A 21,385-nucleotide genomic window follows, 5' to 3' on the forward strand; every position below is an offset into this window, starting at 1 on the left:
TCAATTTAAAAAAATCAGTTTTACTGTATGTTAGTTAAAAATAAAAAGTAAAAAGATGGCAAAAGATATGCCAAGCTAACACAAATTAAAAGAAACCTGGCATGACTATAATATCAGACAAAATAGATTTCAGAGCAAAGACTATTATCAGTCTGATGAAAGATCTCAGCTTCCTCAAGAAACTAGAAAGAGCAGAGCAAATTAATTCCAAATTAAGCAGGAGAATGGGAATAATAAAGATCAAAGTGGAGATGAATGAAATATAAAACAGAAAAATAGAGAAATGTTTAAAAAGCAACCAAAAAGCTGGTTCTTTGAGAAGATTCATACATCTGATAAAACTCCAGCCAGGCTGATTAGGGGGAAAAAAATGGAGAAAATACAAATGATCAATAACAGCATTGAGAGAGGTGATATCAGTAGAGACTCTACAAATATTAAAAGGATAACAAGAAAATATGAACAACTGTATGCCCATAAATTTGACAACTCAGTTGAAATGGACAAATTCTTTGAAAGACACAAGCTGCTAATAATTATTCTAGAAGAAATAGATAAACTGAGTAGCCATATATATACTATAAAACTGAATTTTCACTGGTTAATTCTACCTTACATTTAAGGAAGAAATAACACCAATTCTACAAAAACAGATCCAGAAACGTAAAAGGCGGAAACATGTCCCAATTCATTCTACAAGGCCATTATTATCCTACCAAAACCAGACAAAGATAATCAAAGAAAACTAAGACCAAAGACCCACATGACCATAGATGCAAAAATTCCTACTATTTTAGCAAATCAAATTTAATAATATATAAAAAGGATAATACATCATGAGCAAGTGGGGTTTATTCCTATAATGCATGGTTGCTTTAGCATTCAAAAATCAATTAATATAATTCACATTATTAATAGACTAAAAAAGAAAAATGATAAGATCATCTCAATAGGTGCAAAAAAGCATTTGACAAAATCCAACATCAATTTCTGATTTGAAAAAAAAAAAAAACTCTCAGCAAACTAGGAACAGAAAGAAACTTCCTCAAATCTATACCTAACCTAACATCACACTTAATGGTGAAAGAATGAATGCATTCCCCCTAGTATTAGGACAAAGCAAGAATGTACACTCTGATCACTTCTATTCAACATTTTTCTGGAGTTTCTACCCAGTGCAATAAGGCAAGAAAAAGAAATAAGAGGCATCAGACTGGAAAGGAAGAAATAAAACTATCTTTATTTATAGGCAAAATGGTTGTCTATGTAGAAAATCCTAGAGAATCTGCAAAAAAGCTTCTAGAACTAATAAGTCAGTTTTTCAAGGTTGCAAGATACAAGATGAATAATCAGTAACAAACAGTAGTTTTATATACTAGCAACAATCAGAAATTGAAAGTACGTATTTGAGCATATTTAACTCTCCGTTGGTATGCACTGGTCCTCTCTATCACTTAAAACATGCTAAATATCAAAACAACAAAAAAACTCATTTGAAAGAGCAGGGTAATAACACACTAAAGTGGCCTAAAAGGAAAGGTGGTAGACTCTCTTCCAACTTATATACTAAAGATACACATTCAAATGGAAGTATTAGAATAACCTATTGTACCCTAACCTGAGTACCTGAAGAACTATCCCCAAGAAAAATTATATATTCATTTCTCTATATTCTAGGTGACATTCAGGAAACTGAAATAAAGAAATAAAAAGTATCATTTTAATAAAAACTTCAACAATCTGGATTATTCAAGCTCTTCTTTTATAAAATATAACTTATTCTAAAATCGTTATGCCTTTCTTATGTTAATAATATATTTTAAAACTTGTTTATCTTATGATCATAAAACTTTTAAATAGGGTACAGTTCATCAACATGACACGATCAGCAACCCAAACGTTTACCTTAGGATAAGTATTTCATGAGGTTAGCCCACTGGAAAGCAATGCAAGTTAATCTGTATAGGCTCTTGAGAAAAGCCATTTCTTTAGCAGTCTATTACATAGATAATAACTTGAGACAATACAACCAAATCTGTCATTGACTTTACAACTAAAGTTGGACAGAGAAAATAAATAGGTAAAATGGAGGACAGTATGGAAGAGCAATCTGATAGGCACCAATCTTAACATGAGAAAATATCCATTAGGCGTCTAGACATCGGGAGCCGGGAGGCATTTTCAAGCTTGATAGGTTGAAACATGGTACTCTACTTATGGCCTCCTTGTCCTAACAGGGATGTTTCCAAATGGCAGTTAACATTTTTTCTCTTTGGTCCCCCCATTCACCCCCATTTTGACAGGGGAAGGGAAGAAGGGCAGGCAGGCATGAAGACACTCTGTGTAATTCTGTTATTTCTATTAAGAATAAAATCTTTACTGTATCATTCGTGCCAAATTATCTTTTAGCCTTTAATATATCTTTTTATACTTATATTCAGTGAAAACTTAATATTTAAAGACATTAAAAAGAGAATAGATTTTAGAGCAACATTAGAAGAAATACAAATTTACATTTAGAAAACCTGTGTTCAAGTCCTGGTTTTTGTCCCTTAGTGGACAAGTAAATTTGGGCAAACCTTCTAACTTCCCTGAGCTTCAGTTTCCCAATCTATAGAATGGGGATAATAATTCTTGCCTTTTCTACCTCACAAAATTGTTTCACATATTAATGAGGCAAGCATATGTGAAAGTGACTTATAAGTGCTATCCAAATTCATTTATTCCATAAACAATATCAATAAGAGCAGTAAAAAGCATTGAGTACTTCCTCTGTGCCAGGTACTGGGCTAGGCTCTTTATATGTATTATCCCTTTCAATGATAATAATAATATTAATAAATAACAATAATTATAATCTATTGACATTTATTAATCATTCACCATGTGCCCCAGCACTAGATCATACGCAGACAGAAACAACAAATTAGACTCTAGATCTTGCGGATCTCACTGATAGGTGATATTGATGGGCTAAGAGGGGGGTAAAGCAGAAGCTGTTAACTCTGCCTAGGTTACACAAATTCCAGCTTTAAAAGGCATTGAAATTAGCTGTCAGAAGAACAGATCCATGGGAGAAACTGTCTTCAGACGTCTCACTCTGCAGAATTACCCACTGCATAACTGTAGTGGGAAGAATGTGAGTTTAGGCCGAAACTGGAATTCCAGTTTTACCGCTTACCATTTAAGATGGATCATTATGAATAAATAGGGGTTTACCAGACCAGGAAATTTAAGTAAGGGCATTCCAGGGAGAAGGGATGAGTGCAAAGGCACTTAAGTGTAAAAGAATAACATATTTTAGAGAATAATGAAAAATCAGAAGTCTTCCAGAAATTTGCCTTGACTATCTGTCCCATTAACTCTACTAAGGTAGAGCAGTAGCAAAGATCATATGGTTGAATGGATAAAGGACTGAAGATTGGCAGAGTAGTTACGGAAGGCCAATAAGGGACCACAAAACTGAAGGTGCTGGGAGAAAATACTTGCAAATCATGTATCTGCTAGGGGATTTGTGTCTAGAATATATAAAGAACTCTTACCACTGAATAATAAAAAGATAAATAACTCAACTAAAAAAATGGAGAACTGACCTGAAGAGACAGTTCTCCAAAGATGATATACAAATGGCCATAAGCAAAAATGAAAAGATGCTCAATATCATTAGCACTCAGGGAAATACAAATCAAAACCGTAAGATACCACTTCACACCTTCTAGTACGGCAATAATCAAAAAGATAGATAACACATGTTGGCAAGAATATAGAAAAATTGGAATCCTCATACTTTACGGATGGGAATGTAAAATACAGTCACTTGGGAAAACACCCTGGCAGTTGTTCAAAAGATTAAACAGAATGATATATCACCCAGCAATTCCACTCCTAGGTTATATACAAAAGATAGATGAAAACATGTCCATACAGACACTCACACGCGAATGTTCACAGCATGATTATTCACAATAGCCAAAAAGTGGAAACAACCCAAATGTCCATGAATGGATGAATGGATTTTTATAAAAGTGGTATATCCATACAATGGAATATTATTTAGTCATAAAAAGGTAAGAAGTAACCACAGTTGTAGCAGTAGTAAAGGAGCGAGGGAAGTGAAATAATTCTTGATTTCACCAATTACTACTTAAGCAAACCCTGGTTAATCTTCCTTACTTGAGTAAAAGTATTTTGCACTGCTAACTCCATCACGAATTCTCCTGGAATTTGTTCAGAATTCTAGGAATTCAAGCCTATCAGGTATCAAAATTATTTCCAGGCACTTTCTTTGACAGCTTAGTTTCCTGAAGCCTATTCAGTGGAGACAGTCTGCTGGAGCAGATCAAGCCAACCAGATGGACACCTTCTTTGGCACACCCATCACTTCCGATCAACGTTTCCTCTGACACCTTCTCTGTTTGGCTCAAATGGAAGGAAAATAAGTGGATATTTATTATGCACCTTACTTTCCCATAAATTGTCACATTTAATCCTCACATCCACTACGCACATTACCGATAAGGAAACTGGCCCGTAGGGGATAAAGACTTTCCCAAAGTCACATAACTAGCTGGTAAGTGGTAAAACTAGGATTCCACTTTTAGCCTAAACTCATGTCCTTCCCACTGTAGTTGTGCACTAGGGTATCCTTCAGAGTGAGACTTCTTTAAATAGTTTCTCCCCATGGATCTGTTCCCCTGACAGCTACTTTCAATGCCTTTTGAAGCTGGAGCTTGTGTGATTGCTAATTTTAAAACAATGATAACATTTACACATTAAACACTTCTCTAGCTTGTTCCCTTGACAACCATACACCTAAGATTAGATACCAAAAAAACCCAGTCTCTGTTGGTGCTTGGACTTAAAAAATCTCAGTTAGTGAGAACATAATTTTTAATAGACTTTTAAAGAGAGCATACAATGTTTTTCAATAGCAATATGGAGTGGTACCTCTACACCACCACAGAAAATATTATAACATAAAAAATCAGTTGAAGAAAGAATGAACTCTCGGGTTACTTTCACATCTCCATTCCTACCACCAGCCTAGACCAACAAAGGCCAAGCTAAAACGTGACAGAGCTAAGGGTTCTAAGACCCAGCTACAACTGTTTGGTCACCATTATATTTTTTAAATTACACAGGTTAGACACAAAAATATTTCCATAGTAAAAAAAATTAAACAGTGCAGGATTACCCAGAGCAAAAAGTGTAAGACATCATTCACCAGCCTCCCTAATGTTTCCAGACCTTTTGCTATGCATTTACATGCATGTATATGTATACATATTATATATTATTTCTACAAATAGACAGGATTATACAATATATATTGCCCTGTTACTTTTTTTTAAGCAGCTTTATTAAGATATAACTAACATAGCATACAATACACCCATTTACTTTTTTTAACTTATTATTTTATATTGGGGTATAGTTGATTAACAGTGTTGTGTAAGTTTCAGGTGTACAACAAAGTGATTCAGTTATACATATACATGTATCTATTCTTTTTTAAATTCTTTTTCCAATTAGGCTGTTACAGAATATTGAGCAGAGTTCCCCGTGCTATACAGTGGGTCCTTGTTGGTTATCCATTTTAAACATAGCAGTGAGTACATGTCAATCCACCCATTTAAACTGTACAATTCAGTATACGTACAACCATCTCCACAATCAATTTTAGGATATTTTCATCACCTCAAAAAGAAACCCCGCATCCTTTAGCTATCATCCTTATATCCTCTGATTTTCTCCAATTCTGAGGAATCACTAGTCTATGTTCTCTGTCTCTGTACATTTCCCTATTCTGCAAATTTCGTATGAATGGAATCATGTAAAATGTGGTCTTCGTGACTAGTTTCTTTCACTTAGCATAATGTTTTCCAGGTTAATCCACGTTGTAGCTTGTATCAGAACTTCATTCCCTTAGATAGCTGAATAATATTCCATTGTGTAGCTATGCCACAGCTGTCCTATTATTTTTTCATTTAATATTTCCTTTCCATTCAGTACACACAGATCTAGGTCACTCTTTTTAGTGACTGCACAGTATTACACAGTTCTGATGCAACATAATTTAAGTAACCATTTCCCTATTGATGGATATTTAAGCTATTTCCAGTGTGTCCCCATTATAACAATAACTTGTAATCTCCATATGATACATAGGCAGAAAGGGAGAGGCCATCTCTCTTGGTGGACAAAGGACCCTGCCTCTAGAACAGTGGTTCCGAAAAGTATGTTCCCTGGACCTACAGCATCACCTGGGAATTTGTTAGAAATGCACATTTCTGGGCCCGAGCCGCAGAGTTTTTGAATCAGAAACTCTGAGATGGGGCCCACTGCTCACTGTTTAACAAGCCCTTCTCCTTGTGATTCTGATATGCAATAAAATTTGAGGACCACTGTTCTAAATCTCTTTGACTGCACTGCAGTGGCTTTCATTAGTTGGTTTAAGGTAAACTTTAAAAATTAGCAGGACCACAAAAATTGGCTTTAACACATGACTATGGTCATGGATAGGGCAGAAGTATAGTGGAGGGGTAAGTGAGTTTCTATGTTTCTTTAGAGAAAGTACTTTAATATAACAAAAAACCTCTTCCTTTCATGCTTTTCCTAACTGTTTGACCCCTTATTCTCTTCCTCCCATAATCTTGTAAAACCAACAATTAAACCATTTACATAAACTAAGATACCAGGAGATGGGAAGCTTCTCCTTCCTGACCCTCTCATTTCTGTTGATGATATGATGAACCATAAAACCCAGATCCCATTAGAATTGAAACATTGGAAAAATGAGATTTCAATGAATCACAGATGGGAACTAGAAGAAAATTTAGAAATCTCCCACTCGAGAGTCATAGTTTGGAGATAAGGAAAATGAATCCCAGAAAAATTACATGACACAGCTAGGCCACACAGCAAGTGCAAGCCTCTTTCTCTCATTATGCTAGATACTATACTATATACTATACACTGCTGAACTATCATGGTTCTTGACCAAGGATATGCGTTCGTACCAAATTCATCTGGGGAAATTTCTTTTAAAAATATATTTAGAAGGATTTATTTTCCTTAACTTACTAAGCTGAGAAGACTGATATAATTTGACTATATCTAAAAGGAATTTATGGACATCAAGCATTATACTATTGCTCTCTAACTCAGCAACACCCACCGAGGTCAGGGAGTGTCCACAATAGTCAGAAGTACTTGGACTGCTTATCCCTATGTTAAACAGCTCCACATTGCAGGGTTTTGGTGTTCTTTTGGCTTTCTATTGTTTTTCTGTCCTCTCCTTTGATGTCAGTTATTACTTCTTGCATGTATCAGTGTGTTTGCGTCCAGCGGCCCTCACCCCTACTCCCATACCTACAATTGCCAATGTGAGTTGAGACACCAAATAAATACGATCTTGAGAACTATGATAAAGGTGATGGGAAAATAGGTTGTGAGGGAGGAACTAGAAAATTTAATATGGGGACTTTGTGATATTTACCTTGGCTGAGACATAATGAAAAGTCAACGTTGCCAGACACAACATTCTGTAAGAATGTGGCATGAGAGCAAGACCTCCCTTACACAAATGAAACAAAGAATGAACTCAGAATTTTTTTTAACATCAGGAAGGTATGCAGTTTTTCCCCCCTCACGGTTTCTCCTCTATTTGTTTGCTCTTTGTTTTTTTTATTAATAAACTTTATTTTTAAGAGCAGTTTTAGGTTCACAGCAAAACTGAGCAGAAAGTACACAGAGTTCCCACAAACCCCCTGTCCACACACAGGCACAACCTCTCCCACTAGTGACATCCCACACCACAAAAACCCTGGGTGGTTTTTAAAGCTATGAATAATGCAACAGTGAGAGTACCTGTAACACCACAGAACTGTGGGTATTGCTGGTAAAGATGCGTGTGGTTCCCGCCTTGGAAGACTGCAAATGGGAGGAGAGGCCCATTTCGCTGCTTCCAAGGGACAATTTCATGTGTTGGTCTTCCTCTTCCACTAGAGATCTGAAAAGGTTTTTAAATCAGAAAGAAAAACAAATGAAAACTTGTCATATAATTCTCAACTGGATGATTTAGAGAAACAGTCACTCTCTGATTATGTGCCAATCATCTGACTATGGAATATACTGAATGTTGTTTCACTGTATTTTAGGCTCATACCATTCTACATCATAGAAGAAATAGATATATATTTGTAAAAAGCTTTCCAAGGTCAGAAGAGATAAATGGGAACTGAGAAATCAACTAAAAGCTGGCTCAAAACTATAATTACAAAGGGTTTGTTTTTCTAGTGCCAGAGTAATTGTTTTGGTATTGGGTTGTTTAGGTAGCAATACCATCAAATTGTGTTATTCACAGTTAAAATTACTTTGGAATACCTACTTTTAGAAAGATAAAAATAATATTTATCATTTATTGAACAGTCACTATATATCAGGTATTTGCCAAGAAATTTACACACATGATCTCATATAATCCTCAAAACAATCCATTGCAACAGGTATTACTAGTATCTCCTTTTTATTAAGGGTAGGGAAAATGAGCTACAGAAGGGTTAAAAATTACTTACCTAAGGTCACAAAGTTATTAAAGGGACTGGACCAGGATTTGAATCTAAGTTTAGTCTGTTTCCAAACTCCAAAGACCCCATAAGTAAAAGTCAAAGATTAACTGTGGTATCCTAATACATTACTTCCTCTTGTGTTACTATAGCTCTAATCAACCCCAACTGAACAAAAAAATTTACACATGAAATAATTCCTTTTTCTAGCAGTATCTCTCACTAAATAATCACTTGGGATTATTTAGCTAAACAGCTACAGTGTAGTGGCCTTTTCATCTTCCCAAACAAACAAATAATAAAAATAATAAACGTAAGCTATGCCCATGTATATATCACATTAGCAATTTTTCAGGGACCATAAAAAGCATTAGAGAACCTGTAGTCAACCTGTAGTTAGTTTCACGGAGAAAATGGCGAAATAATAGTTAAAGGCCTCAGGTTACACTAAAAATTGACCATCGTGGTACAACCTTTCATTATTCCTTAGACTAGGCGGACTTGTGTTTCCTTAAGTATACACTGCTAAAACTGTTTCTGAATCACCTGAGAGCAGGGAGCCCCATGGTTCTGAACGGGTTTGTGCATTCATGATGGGCAGACTGCTAAAATGGACATTAAGAAGGGAGGAAGGAAGAATGGATTTCCCAGTGCTAGAACTCTGCCTTTTTCCTATTTATTTCTAACTTCCCGAAGGTTGAATTATTGGTTTCTCTAACTTGGCTCTATCCAATACCATAAAGATTTCACCTTTTCCCCTACCATACCTATAATCTAAGTTGATCAGTTTTAATAGGAAAAAAAGTTTTACGACCATACCATACTTTTAACAAAGATCCTGCTTTTTGAATTTCAACACCAACCAAATGGCTTTAAATCCTGCAATAATTAGCAAAAATCCTGGCCTTAAGGGTGACATCAATTCTTCTTAACGATATTAGAGCCATAGTATAACCAAAAAACGAATTAATAATATATAACCATGTTTTATTCAACTCTCATGGATATTTAATAAAGAAGAGAATAATTTAAATAAGATTTTAACAAACATAAAAGAAAATGAATATAGTTTTCCACTAGCTTCAGAAATAGCTTTTTAAAAGAAATTATATACATGATATATAGCATACATACATTTGCAGACACTTTTAACCAGCTTTCGCAGACAGACATTTAATTACAGAATCAAATGGAAAAGTGGGAAATAGATTGATGGTGACTGGTATCCCTAACCAGAAAATTTCCATTCATCCAGAATTATTTTAATGGGACATTCAAGCAGAATGTTTCGTTAGTTTCTGTATTCCCTGCACAGAACCTGGCACATGAGAGGTTTAATATATGTCATCTGAATGAATACAGAATCTCATTTCTGTGGATCATTCCAGAGACATTTCTTTATCATGCAGTGCTTTAAATGACCGTCAATTATCATTTTACAGAACCACAGATGTAAATGGGACAGGAGTAAAGCTGAAACCGCACTGCCCCTATGACATATCCTGGAAATTGTTTGTTTTTTTTAAAAAATAAACTATAGATCACAACTTGTTTCCATGTCATTTGTCTCTTGCTCTTAAAATCGAAAGGCAGAATATAAAAATGCAGCCTTTTCTTGGCAAGATAATATGTCTGGCTTTCTAACTAATTACTTCAAAAGCTAAAGAAGTCTTCACTAAAATCATCTTCTTCATGACTTCTTATCAACATCTTTTGACTTTTTAACATTCAGAACACTCTCTATTATTTCTGCATCAGTAACAGCACATGTCATGTCAACCCCCTCAGCAGATTCAATATTCCCTTCTATCTCCTTTTCATTAAGTCTATTGACTGGATGTGAAGAGCATTGTTCTTCAACAGTGCAAGGAGGTGAAACCTCTCTGCAAACTCCAAGCCACAATGACACCAAACTATCCTTAAAGGAATGATTATCTGAGTAATTCCAAGAACAAATAACATTTTTAATCTTATCCTTTCTAAGTCATATGGTTGAAAGCAATAAAAGGAGCAGTGGTTCTCAGTGGGGGGAGGGGCATCAATGTCTGGAGACACTTTACGTGGTCGCAGGGTAGGGGGGCGTTGCTACTCTCATCTAGTGGGATGCTGTTAAACATCCTACAATGCCCAGCAAAGGTCTCCAAGGCAAAGCTGTGCTCAGGCAAAAATTTCAAGAATGCCAAGGCTGAGAAACCCTGGTACAGAGGGATTAACCTCCTCAGGACAGATTTTCTAAAGAAATTTCATGTTCTAAATAACTTCCCAGTCTGAGAGTTAACTCCATGAGGTAATGCTGGCAGTCAGAAACACAGTAGGATTATTAATTACCACTAACTCCTCCAAGACTGCCTAATAATAGAATACCTCTGCTCTCCTCCAGTCCATCAATTTGAAAAATCAACTGTTTACAGGAGATAAGTAGATAATAGCTTTGAAGTTTATAAGATAATTATGCAGAAAGGCTTTTGTCCTATGTAAACTCATGGAAGAATAATTCCTAAGTCGGCTTTAAACAACTGTTATTTGGAGAGAAAAAAAAAAACAAAAAACAATTGTTATTTGGATTCACTTTTACATGCCAATTTAGAATCAAGCAAACTCTGTCCAAATAGTCCCATTTCATCAAAACTGTAAAATTATTCATGGGAGAGATTGTGTTCATCAATTTTCTTTTGAAAAATTGAATATTTTTCTTCCAGCATCTATATATTGCTACCACACCATTCCCGCCCGCCCCACTACCTCTGGACACATCTTATTTTGTAAACAGTGACCAACCACAGAGCATGAAAGCAATCTTTCACAAAGTGTACATGAGTCACTCAACTGCACTTGCTCAAAGAGAACAATTACTTTTTCAAAGAGCATTAGGTAGAGATGGAAGCACTGCCTGATGGTCTTACTGAAAGCTCTGCAAAGCTGGTCAAACCAAACATACATAGACTGTGGCATTTCTTTGTACTACTATTTGAAGACAAAGGAAATAGTCTAAGCAATTGTCACATGTTAACAGGGTGATACTAACATTGTAATGTTGCCTCAAAGCCTTCCATATTTAAAAAATTACCCCAAGGGAAACAGGTGTAAATGACATAGGGACACAATTCATAAATATAAAAGTACAAATGATTAACAGATAGAAAAATGTTCAACTCCATTAGTACTCCAGAATATGCAAATTAAAGCAAACCTGTAAACTTATAAAAGAGTAGAGTAGAACATATACTCTCAAAATTGCTAGTGCAAACATATATTAAGCCCCTGCCATCTGCATGGCATTGTTCACTCATGGATTTTTTAATGAAAAATTTAAAATCATCAAATGTACAATTTCTTTTCCTTTTTACACTGAACATCATGACAATAAAGGATTGTGTATTACTGGTGGGTGGGCTGCAGCAAGAGTGTTCTGTCAATCTGGTTCAAATATGTTTTCTACAATGAATAGTTCTGTACAGGTAATAGTTTGGTAGATGTTCTATGAAGAACCGTGTACTTAGAATTCACTATAGCAATCGGGTTTGTTGGTATGCCATATGGGGAAGGGAAGAGTATCTCATAATTGCATCATTTGGCTCCAAAACCTCAAATAGTCTTAGGACACTCATCAGTCTCAATAAAACATGCCGATAGGATACATGCACTTGCAGAAAAAACATACTGCCCAAGACTATCAGAATACATGTCAAGTTGTTCCCTTTACTTTACTTGTTTTTACTTCTGAGGGTAAAAAATAAGTGAATCAGAGAAAAACCAGAAAGGTAAAAGTATATCGATGCCTTTAACTTTTCTCTCTTTAGTTCCTGATCAGTTTGACAGCACTTCTTGCTTGTGACTATTACATGACAAAGTGGTTAAACCTGACAATGTATGTAATTCTAATAACATAATGCCACTGTAACAAAAGAACAGGGGTTTCTGAGTTAGTGTCAAAAGTATTATTCAAATACTGCAATTTCCCAGAGTAATAATATTATTCTAACTGAAAGTCAGCGCCAGTGGGTTGGTGTGCAAGAAGAGCAACAATAACAAAACAAAACAAAAATAAAAGTCATGAATGGTATAACAACACAACAAGTCAGGTTGGTTAATCAAGGCACTGACTCATGCTTTACCACCCGTCCCCCAGAAAAATAAAATACATATTTCTCACACTCACAATTTAAAAAGAAAATCAAGAAAAAGGCTTTCTTCAAAGAAGAACTCCCCCGCCATTTGTTTTTCTGCTCTGAAACAGAGAAGTGTCTGCTAGCCACAGCATTTGCTAAATGAAACATTTCTTGCTATAAAGTTGCATTGGCAGGTGGGGGAAAAATTCAGCCACCTGTTCTCACATTCATTTGAATTTGAGTGCTAAATCCGTCAAGGTATTTCCTTCCCCCATGAGAAATAAATTAAAAACTTAAGATGGTATTAGTCATTTCCCATTGATTTTTCTATAGATTCAAAGTATGCATTCTGCATTGAATTCTAAAGATATTAATAATCTTCCTACCACACAAAATTTAGAATCAACTCTCCTTCACCCCCCCATCAAAAACTGAATGATACACACACACACACACACACACACACACACATACACATTCTCTCAATTTCCATTAAGAATAAAAAGGAAGTGTTTTTAAAAATAAGAAGGAAAATTTCCAATTCATGAAGTAAGTTAACATATATAAAATAAGCCTGGTATTTTCTTTAAAAGAAAAACACCTTAAAACCTAACGTATTTAAAGATATGTCCCAGGAATTCCCTGGCATCTAGTGGTTAGGACTCTGCGCTTCCACTGCAGGGGTCCTGGGTTCAATCTCTGGTCGGGGAACTAAGATCCCACAAGCCGCAGGGCAGGGCCAAAAATAAATAAATAAATAAACTGCTTTAAAAAATAAAAAAATTAAAAATAAATAAAAGTAAAGATTTAAAAAAATAAAAAAATAAAGATACATCCCAACTAAAATGACATTTACGGTATCATTGTACAAGGAAATCATAAATATCATAGCAACTTCTCTCTTTTTTTTTTTAACATCTTTACTGGAGTATAATTGCTTTACAATGTTGCGTTAGTTTCTGCTGTATAACAAAGTGAATCAGCTACACAGATACATACATCCCCATATCCCCTCCCTCTTACATCTCCCTCCCACCCTCCCTATCCCAACCCTCTAGGTGGTCACAAAGCACCGAGCTGATCTCCCCATGGGAGCAACTTCTCTTAAGAAGGCGTAAATTAATCACTATTTAAGAAACTATGGAGAACGTGTCTCCTCAACAAGGTGTTTGCCTGAAAGAAGTCAAGAAAAGATAAAGCTTTGGTTAGTTATTTGTATTTTTTAATGACATAAGTATAAGTACATTATTGTCAACTTGCAATAAATCTGCTAATGGAAATCTTTAGCATAGATGATATAAAATAGCTGCTAATCTTTCCGAGGCTTTCTTTTCTGCTGCAGCTATACACCAGAGCCCACAAAAGAGAAAAAAATTTCAAGGTGATAGGGTCAGACTGTAAAATGATTTTCCAAAGTAAAGAAGCTTCTTTATATGCAAATGTCTGTCACATTTAAAATAAAATCACATTAATAAATAGCTGATGTCAGTTTTAACATAGGAATAAGATCATCTACCCAGCACCTGCTGTGTACTAGGCAGTGTGCCAGACACGTTCTCTATGCTACTTAATCCTCATAACAATCCCATTTTAAAGACAGGAAACTGAAGCTCAGAGAGTTTAAGGCCTCACCATGAATCTGGTAACTATGATTTGAACCTGAGTCTGATTCCAGAGACCAAATTGTTCCCATCACACCAAGCCTAAAAAATGTAAAATAGCAGAGTAGAGGCCATAAAGCAATCAACGTTTCAGTGTTTAATTTATAAACATGAGGAAGATCTCAGAGAGACACATTCTGTTATAGGGAAGCAATTTGTTGGTTGAATTACTTCAGTCTAAAATTACCCACTTTTACCACTACTTCCATAACAACAATACCAATGCTAAAAATCTCTCATGCCATTCTCCCAACACATCTGGGGTCAGGAGGGAGCATATCCTAGGATATAACTCAGATCAGATTCAGGGAGAACTTGACATTACTGATACCAACATTTAAAAGAACAGATTCTGAATTCCAAAGCCACCCATCGCCATCACAGAAATAGCACTATGACACAGATGAGGGAATTGGGCTAAACAAATGGAATGACAAATGATAGTCCACTCTAACAGGATGAAAGTTAGTTATCCAAACCATAAAGCATTTGCACTGAATACCTCAATCCTGTCCCTGAAACACTTTCAGATTAATGTTTGCTCCTTCTATCTACCATATTTCAAAACTTTAGTCTTCCTTCATCTTTTAAAATTCATATACCAATTAAACTACATCAAGTCTCATGCATCTAGACTAGAAAATTCTACCGTTTGGAAGCTTGGTTTATATACTATTTCTCATTCTTTACATTTCTGATAATATTTGGATGAAAGATATAGATAGATGATAGATAGATAGATACCTGAAGCAGAAATACAAGAGTATAATCTATAAAAATATTGAATCACTATGTTGTACGTACACCTGAAACTAATACAACATTGTAAATCAACTATACTTCAATTAAAAAAAAATGAATTCTAAATGTTGATTCCATACCTACTATATAAAAAAAGCTAAGTCGAAGTCGAAGCTCCCTTGCCTTAAGAAGCCATATAAGGTGAGCAAGTACACAAGTGGTAGTGGTGGGAGAGAGAGAGCAATATGGACATGTAGGTTGGGGGAAACAGCACGGACTCCCATCACCGTCAACAGTTCCCTTCCCAGTGCACAGAGGAAATAGTTATAATCCTCTGAAAGGATGCTCCCTGCCCCCCTACAGCCAGCGCCAGCCTGGCGTTGAGAAGTCTGAGCTATACCTGAGGTCAGGAGCATGCCTTCTCCTTCTTCTATCCCCAAATGAAGAAACTGGAACAGGAGCTCCAACACCCAGGCCACCTTTCTATAAAGGAGCTTTTTGCTCCCAGAGGATGTATATTAACCAAGGTATCACTTTATTCCTATTATCTGTAGCTCACCGACTTTGAAATTTGACTATGGTGCTATAGTGCGTATCAATGGAAAAGTGTTATTATTAAAGAACTGCGCTTTCACCTGCCTAAAATTTCAGTTTATTAAATATTCAAACATCCAAGTTATCCAATTTTAGAGTTTATTATAAAGGCAGATTCCACAAACTCAAAACCAATCAGAAATCACTGAGACAAATCTCTTTGGGAACAGGAGGAATCATTAATCAAGTGGTAAAAATCCAATCCTTTTCTGTCTTTTCTGAATTTCCTAGCTATATTCAGCTTTGCAAAGTCAGTAATTCATGACCAGGTCTTAAGGGAATGTTTATTTTTCTTTTAAAAGGAAACATGATAAAAAAAAGCAAAGAGTAAGACTTTCCACCTTAAACGTAATAGCCAATTGTACTCCATGTTTTAAGAATTATAATTGGCAGCTCTACGAGTTCCACTGATTCTGTCTTCAAAGCCTGTAATAAATGTAACAAATCTCAACCTTGATTTTGCAATGACCTAGCAGCATCTCGAATTATTTCAATGAATGTATCAAATCATTCATTTAAATATAATGTTTAATATGATTTAATCACACCAATGTTTTAATATGACAGCCAATATTTTTAAGACAGGGGAAGGTAATACAAAAAGAGAAATCAGAAGACAGACTCTAAACCCAAAGGGTCACACTAAGGATAGCTCTCTCAAGTTTGTTTCAGACTTGGAGCTTGGTGAAGCAAAAAGTCTAATTTTAGTACAATTTTTCATATTAAAATTATTTTCCATTTTGTATATATTTGCCTCATCATTAAGGTTTTTTTAAAATAAAACTTAGCTCTAAGACTTTAAGTTATCCCTCTTGTACAATGCTTACTATAAAGAAAAAAACCATTCCTGACCTTAAGTTCTTAGGTTGTTAGAAGATGAAAGAAATCTTGACAGTCACTTACAGCTCACTCACCTATTTACACATTCAGGCATCATATTCTAAGAGTAGAAAGGCAGAAATGGCTTCTGATTTTTCTCCTGAAATGCCATCAGGAGCCTGCACTTTGACTACAGTCCTAGAAAATTATTTTAACTAAGATCGCTATAATGTTCAGTTCAATATCACAATGCAATTTCATGATCTAGCTACAGACAGCTCTGCTGATGTGAGTAACAAAAATTGCTCTACAAAAATACTTTTATAAGATTTTGTCCATCGTACAGCAACACTAAGGAAGGAGTCCTTTGCATAAAGTATTTATGTGCCATGACTATGCTTACCCCAAATATTAAGTATTCTTGATAAAATTGGTAATGACTTCCTGAAAGGGAGACTGGTTATTTATTTTTTTTGAGGGAGTAGATGCAAATTATAATTCATTGAGGAGTTTGCCACTTTGGGGGAAAGGTGTTTCTTTTTAGGAACATTATGGCCTCTGGCTTCAAGAAAGTTTGTGTTCTTGGGTGGAACGCAAAAAGGGTAGAGGCAGACCATATTATTTAAACAACATGACAGTAGGCATCCAGCACTCACATTTCCCAGTCATCTAAGTGGGAATTTTGAATAGAAGCTAATTGGAGCATTTTCAGACTGTGTATGTGTTTTGCAGAAGCGATCTATGAATTGTGAAGTAGTAATGAAGTACTGCCTCGATCTGTTTGAGACAAATAGGACAGAAGGATATTAAGCAAGAGAGAAGCATTCCCTTCCTTCCTTCCATACTGTCCTTTAAACCAGTGTTTCATACCCCAATTTATAATTTCTGACTCTCAGAGTGCAGGTGAGAAGGACGCAGAGAAGAGTCACCAAGAAGATGAGGAGAGGAGGCGTCAAGGTGTCAAAAGTTTGCCCGGGGCTTCCCTGGTGGCGCAGTGGTTAGGAATCTGCCTGCCAATGCAGGGGACGCGGGTTCGGGCCCTGGTCTGGGAAGATCCCACGTGCCGCGGAGCAACTGGGCCCGTGAGCCACAACTACTGAGCCTGCGCGTCTGGAGCCTGTGCTCCGCAACGGGAGAGGCCGCGACAGTGAGAGGCCCGCGCACCGAGATGAAGAGTGGCCCCCGCTCGCCGCAACTAGAGAAAGCCCTCGCACAGAAACGAAGACCCAACACAGCCAAAAATAAATAAATAAATAAATAATTACAAACTTAAAAAAAAAAAAAAAAAAGTTTGCCCAGCTAGTTGGAAAATGCTAGTCTAAATGCTATTCCCCTCAACTCATCCCATCTACAAGCTATTTCTTGAAGCAATAAGTCATTTTAAATGTCCCAAATCCAATCTTTTTGTAGATCATGCTTTAAGGAGAAAACTGGCTTATTTAAAGGTACTCTCAAGGGAAATGAATTTGACTACATAGTTCTTAATGATTATTCCTGGAAGCTTGGTCAGTCAGAAGAAAGTTCAGGAATCTCAAATGTATCTAGATGTCATGCATTCAAGAGAGACATAGATAGGATATTCTGGATTCTAAAAGAAAATTGTTATCATCAAAATATTTCAGTCATCTTAGACTCCTAGTTCTCCCCCATCTCCTATGCCCAGGCAACTGACAAAGTACTACTAAGTATCTCTCTAGTATGCGTCTTTCACCACCTCTCCACTCTCACTGCCCCTACCACACTTTGGGTATCTATTACCTCTTCCTTGGATTTGGTTAGTAACATAAACTACATATTTGTTACAGTATAGCATCTTCACATACTGTGATTGTATTTATAGTTTCGGCGGGGGCGGGGCAGGGGGAGACGGGGTGGGGTGGGGTGGGGGACCGGGCGCAGTTTTCCAAGAGCAGTATTCAATCACTCCTCTCTGCTTGCTGAACAAAAGCCATATCCTACACTCTTGCATTCAAGGCTTCTTGGACTAGCCCTCCTTAACTAGTTGCACATTCTGGCAAATAATTCAAAGTAAATATATATTTAATGATTTGAGAATAAATAAAAACCCAAATTTATTCACAAACTATCAATTGTTTTGCTTTAGAATATGTTGTTTTCATACATTAGTAACTGCTATGCCTTTTTGTCCTATTGTTAACCAAGCAATGTGTAAAAGCATTTATTTAAAATATTTCTGATAGGAGGAAAACTTAGTTAATTTAAATTGAATATCTGCTGGGAGTTCCCTGGTGGTCCAGTGGTTAGGACTCAACGCTTTCACTGCCGTGGCCCCGGGTTCAATCCCTGGTCAGGGAACTAACATCCCACAAGCCACGCAGTGAGGCCAAAAATAATAATAATAATAATAATATCTGCTAAACCTTTGCAATTAGGTTTAGCCTTTTTAAGTATAAAACAATTCAGAACATGAGTAAATGTAGATCATTTTCTTATTTTTCCTAAACCCTACTCAGATTTCCTTTTATCCTAGTCAGCCATTCCTGTTTTCAAACTATACACAGAAAACACATTATCATTTAAGTACAGCCATACTAGTTTTAAAACATAAATTTTTCTAAAATAGTTTTCCCCTCAGGGTAAAGGACATGTGAAAATAAGTCAAATAACTCTTAACTTTAAGAGTAGTTGCTCTCTTGGAAGAGATTATATAATCTTACTTTCTTTATCAAATTACAATTTGATGAACCATGACTAAAAGTATTCTGGTCACTGGTAAATTGCTTCTACTAAAATTACTTTCAGTCGGTGCCAGCATCATGGTACTTATCGGTAAGCAAGGAGCAGAATCAGGATTTTGGATGAGTTCTTTTCATAGGAAAGATAGCTGTAACTTACTCTCTAACAAGACTGTAATTTATTAGATTCCTCTATATATGAAATGAAGAAATGCAACACACTTTGAGTGAAATAATTTGCACAAGGCTACAGACCTAAAAACTACTCTCTCTAAATTCATTCATCAGGGATTTCCCCAGTGGTCCAGTGGTTAAGACTCCATGCTTCCAACGCCAGGGGGCCTGCGTTAGATCCCTGGTCGGGGAACTAAGATCCCACATGCCACACGGTGTGGCCATAAATAAATAAATAAATAAATAAATAATTTTAGAAAAATTCATTCATCAACTCAACATCTGAACACCTGCTATGTGCCAGCCACTGCACTAGGAGATATGTAAAAAGAGCAGGCAGGATACTTGCTTGCAAAGAGATCACAGTGAAAGAAATAATTACTTTCCAAAGGACTAAATGATACAAAAATAATAATAAATTCTCAACATCATCTACTAACAAATACCATGTTGCATAATTCATATAAACCACAGTAACAAAACTAATTGCAAACTTTGCTCCCTGGTACAGAAGTGTATCAGTTCATATTTAGCATATAAGCGCCAAAATAAATAAATAAATAAATAACATCGACTTTCCTTACTGCTATTTTATTTTAAAGGATTATTCATCCCAGATCAGGCTATCTGCAAGGCTGCATCAGCAATCAAATAATATCCACTATTCAAAAATATAATCTGCGGGCTTTCCTGGTGGCGCAGTGGTTAAGAATCCGCCTGCCAATGCAGGGGACACGGGTTCAAGCCCTGGTCCGGGAAGATCCCATATGCCGCGGAGCAACTAAGCCTGTGCGCCACAACTACTGAGCCTGCACTCTAGAGCCCGTGAGCCACAATTACCGAAGCCCATGAGCCTAGAGCCTGTGCTCCGCAACAAGAGAAGCCACTGCAATGAGAAGCCCACACGCAGCAACGAAGACCCAACACAGCCAAAAATAAACAAATTAAAAAAAAAAAAAAAATATATATATATATATAATCTGCAATTATAATTATATGAAAGAAAGCCAAACATATGATGGTGTGATGGTGGATCACATCATTTGAAAGAAAAGTCTCTAATTGCATCTATCTATATACTTCAGCAATATGCTTATGAAAAATATGCTAATGAGCCAGGTCACTGGTCTACTTTAGACGAAAATTTTGGTTCCAGTTTCATGAACTTTTGTTTAGCTGTGAATCACTCAGAAATGATTACATATGCACATCCTATGAGGGAAAGTGCTCATAATGAATGAAAATCACTTCAATTTAGTGATGCTAAGGGATTATCTATTGGATAATCCACTTACAACCTAAAACATCCATATACTTTTCAAAACTCTATTTCAAAATATTTTGTAGATCCACCCAAACTAAAGCCAGGTCGAACTGTGAGTTAATTAGGAACACAGTTCAGTGTAGGACAAGAGAAAAATCTCTGGTGTAATCACATGTATAAAGAGAAATCTAGTTGAAGTTTTTGTAGTAAACTGGTCTTTAACATTAATTTGTAATACAATTGATGACATGGGATAAAATAATAAAAAGGAAATATAAATTAAGACTGAGTTAAATCATCAAATGTGAATGTACACAGATGGAGGAAAAGTGACCAGACTTAAATATCACATTCTCTTGCAAGGTACAATGGTATGACAGAGAATGATTTCTAAGGTTCCTCCCAGCTCTTAAGAGTCCAAGAATCCTGAATAAGATACTTATGCTCTTTTTAAGATGTCACGTTCTGATCTCACTGATCAGTGAAAAGCACTATTATTTTTGAAACCAGAAAAACAAAGAGTGAAAATAGAAGATGTTACAGGGCAAGCTGTAAATGAGCAAAGGTCTTTTAGAATTTGTAGAAATACCTTCAGTGAGAGACTTTCAAGTCGGGGGCGGGGGGAGAAGGAGGGGGAGAGAGGAGCGGGAGAGAGGAAGGACAGAGCGATGGCAAAGGCACTAGTTTAACCCAGTTGCCCACGAACACTCAAATGAGCTTGCCTCTCTAATGTATCATTCTCACAATGTTTCATTCTCAA

The 21,385-nt window shown here is 36.1% G+C and overlaps 1 protein-coding gene across 9 annotated transcripts in view; it reads right to left on the bottom strand.

Moving 5' to 3' along the window:
* Positions 1-21,385, bottom strand: part of KLHL13 (kelch like family member 13) — a 191,437-nt gene that overhangs the window by 28,693 nt on the left and 141,359 nt on the right. For all 9 annotated transcript variants that reach the window (XM_061177788.1, XM_061177792.1, XM_061177790.1 and 6 more), the window contains one exon: positions 7,870-8,011. In XM_061177788.1, the coding sequence (XP_061033771.1) occupies positions 7,870-8,011 (142 nt within the window). The remainder of the gene's footprint in view (positions 1-7,869; positions 8,012-21,385) is intronic.

This window comes from Eubalaena glacialis, chromosome X, assembly GCF_028564815.1.
Source record: "Eubalaena glacialis isolate mEubGla1 chromosome X, mEubGla1.1.hap2.+ XY, whole genome shotgun sequence".
Classification (NCBI taxonomy): Eukaryota; Metazoa; Chordata; class Mammalia; order Artiodactyla; family Balaenidae; genus Eubalaena; species Eubalaena glacialis.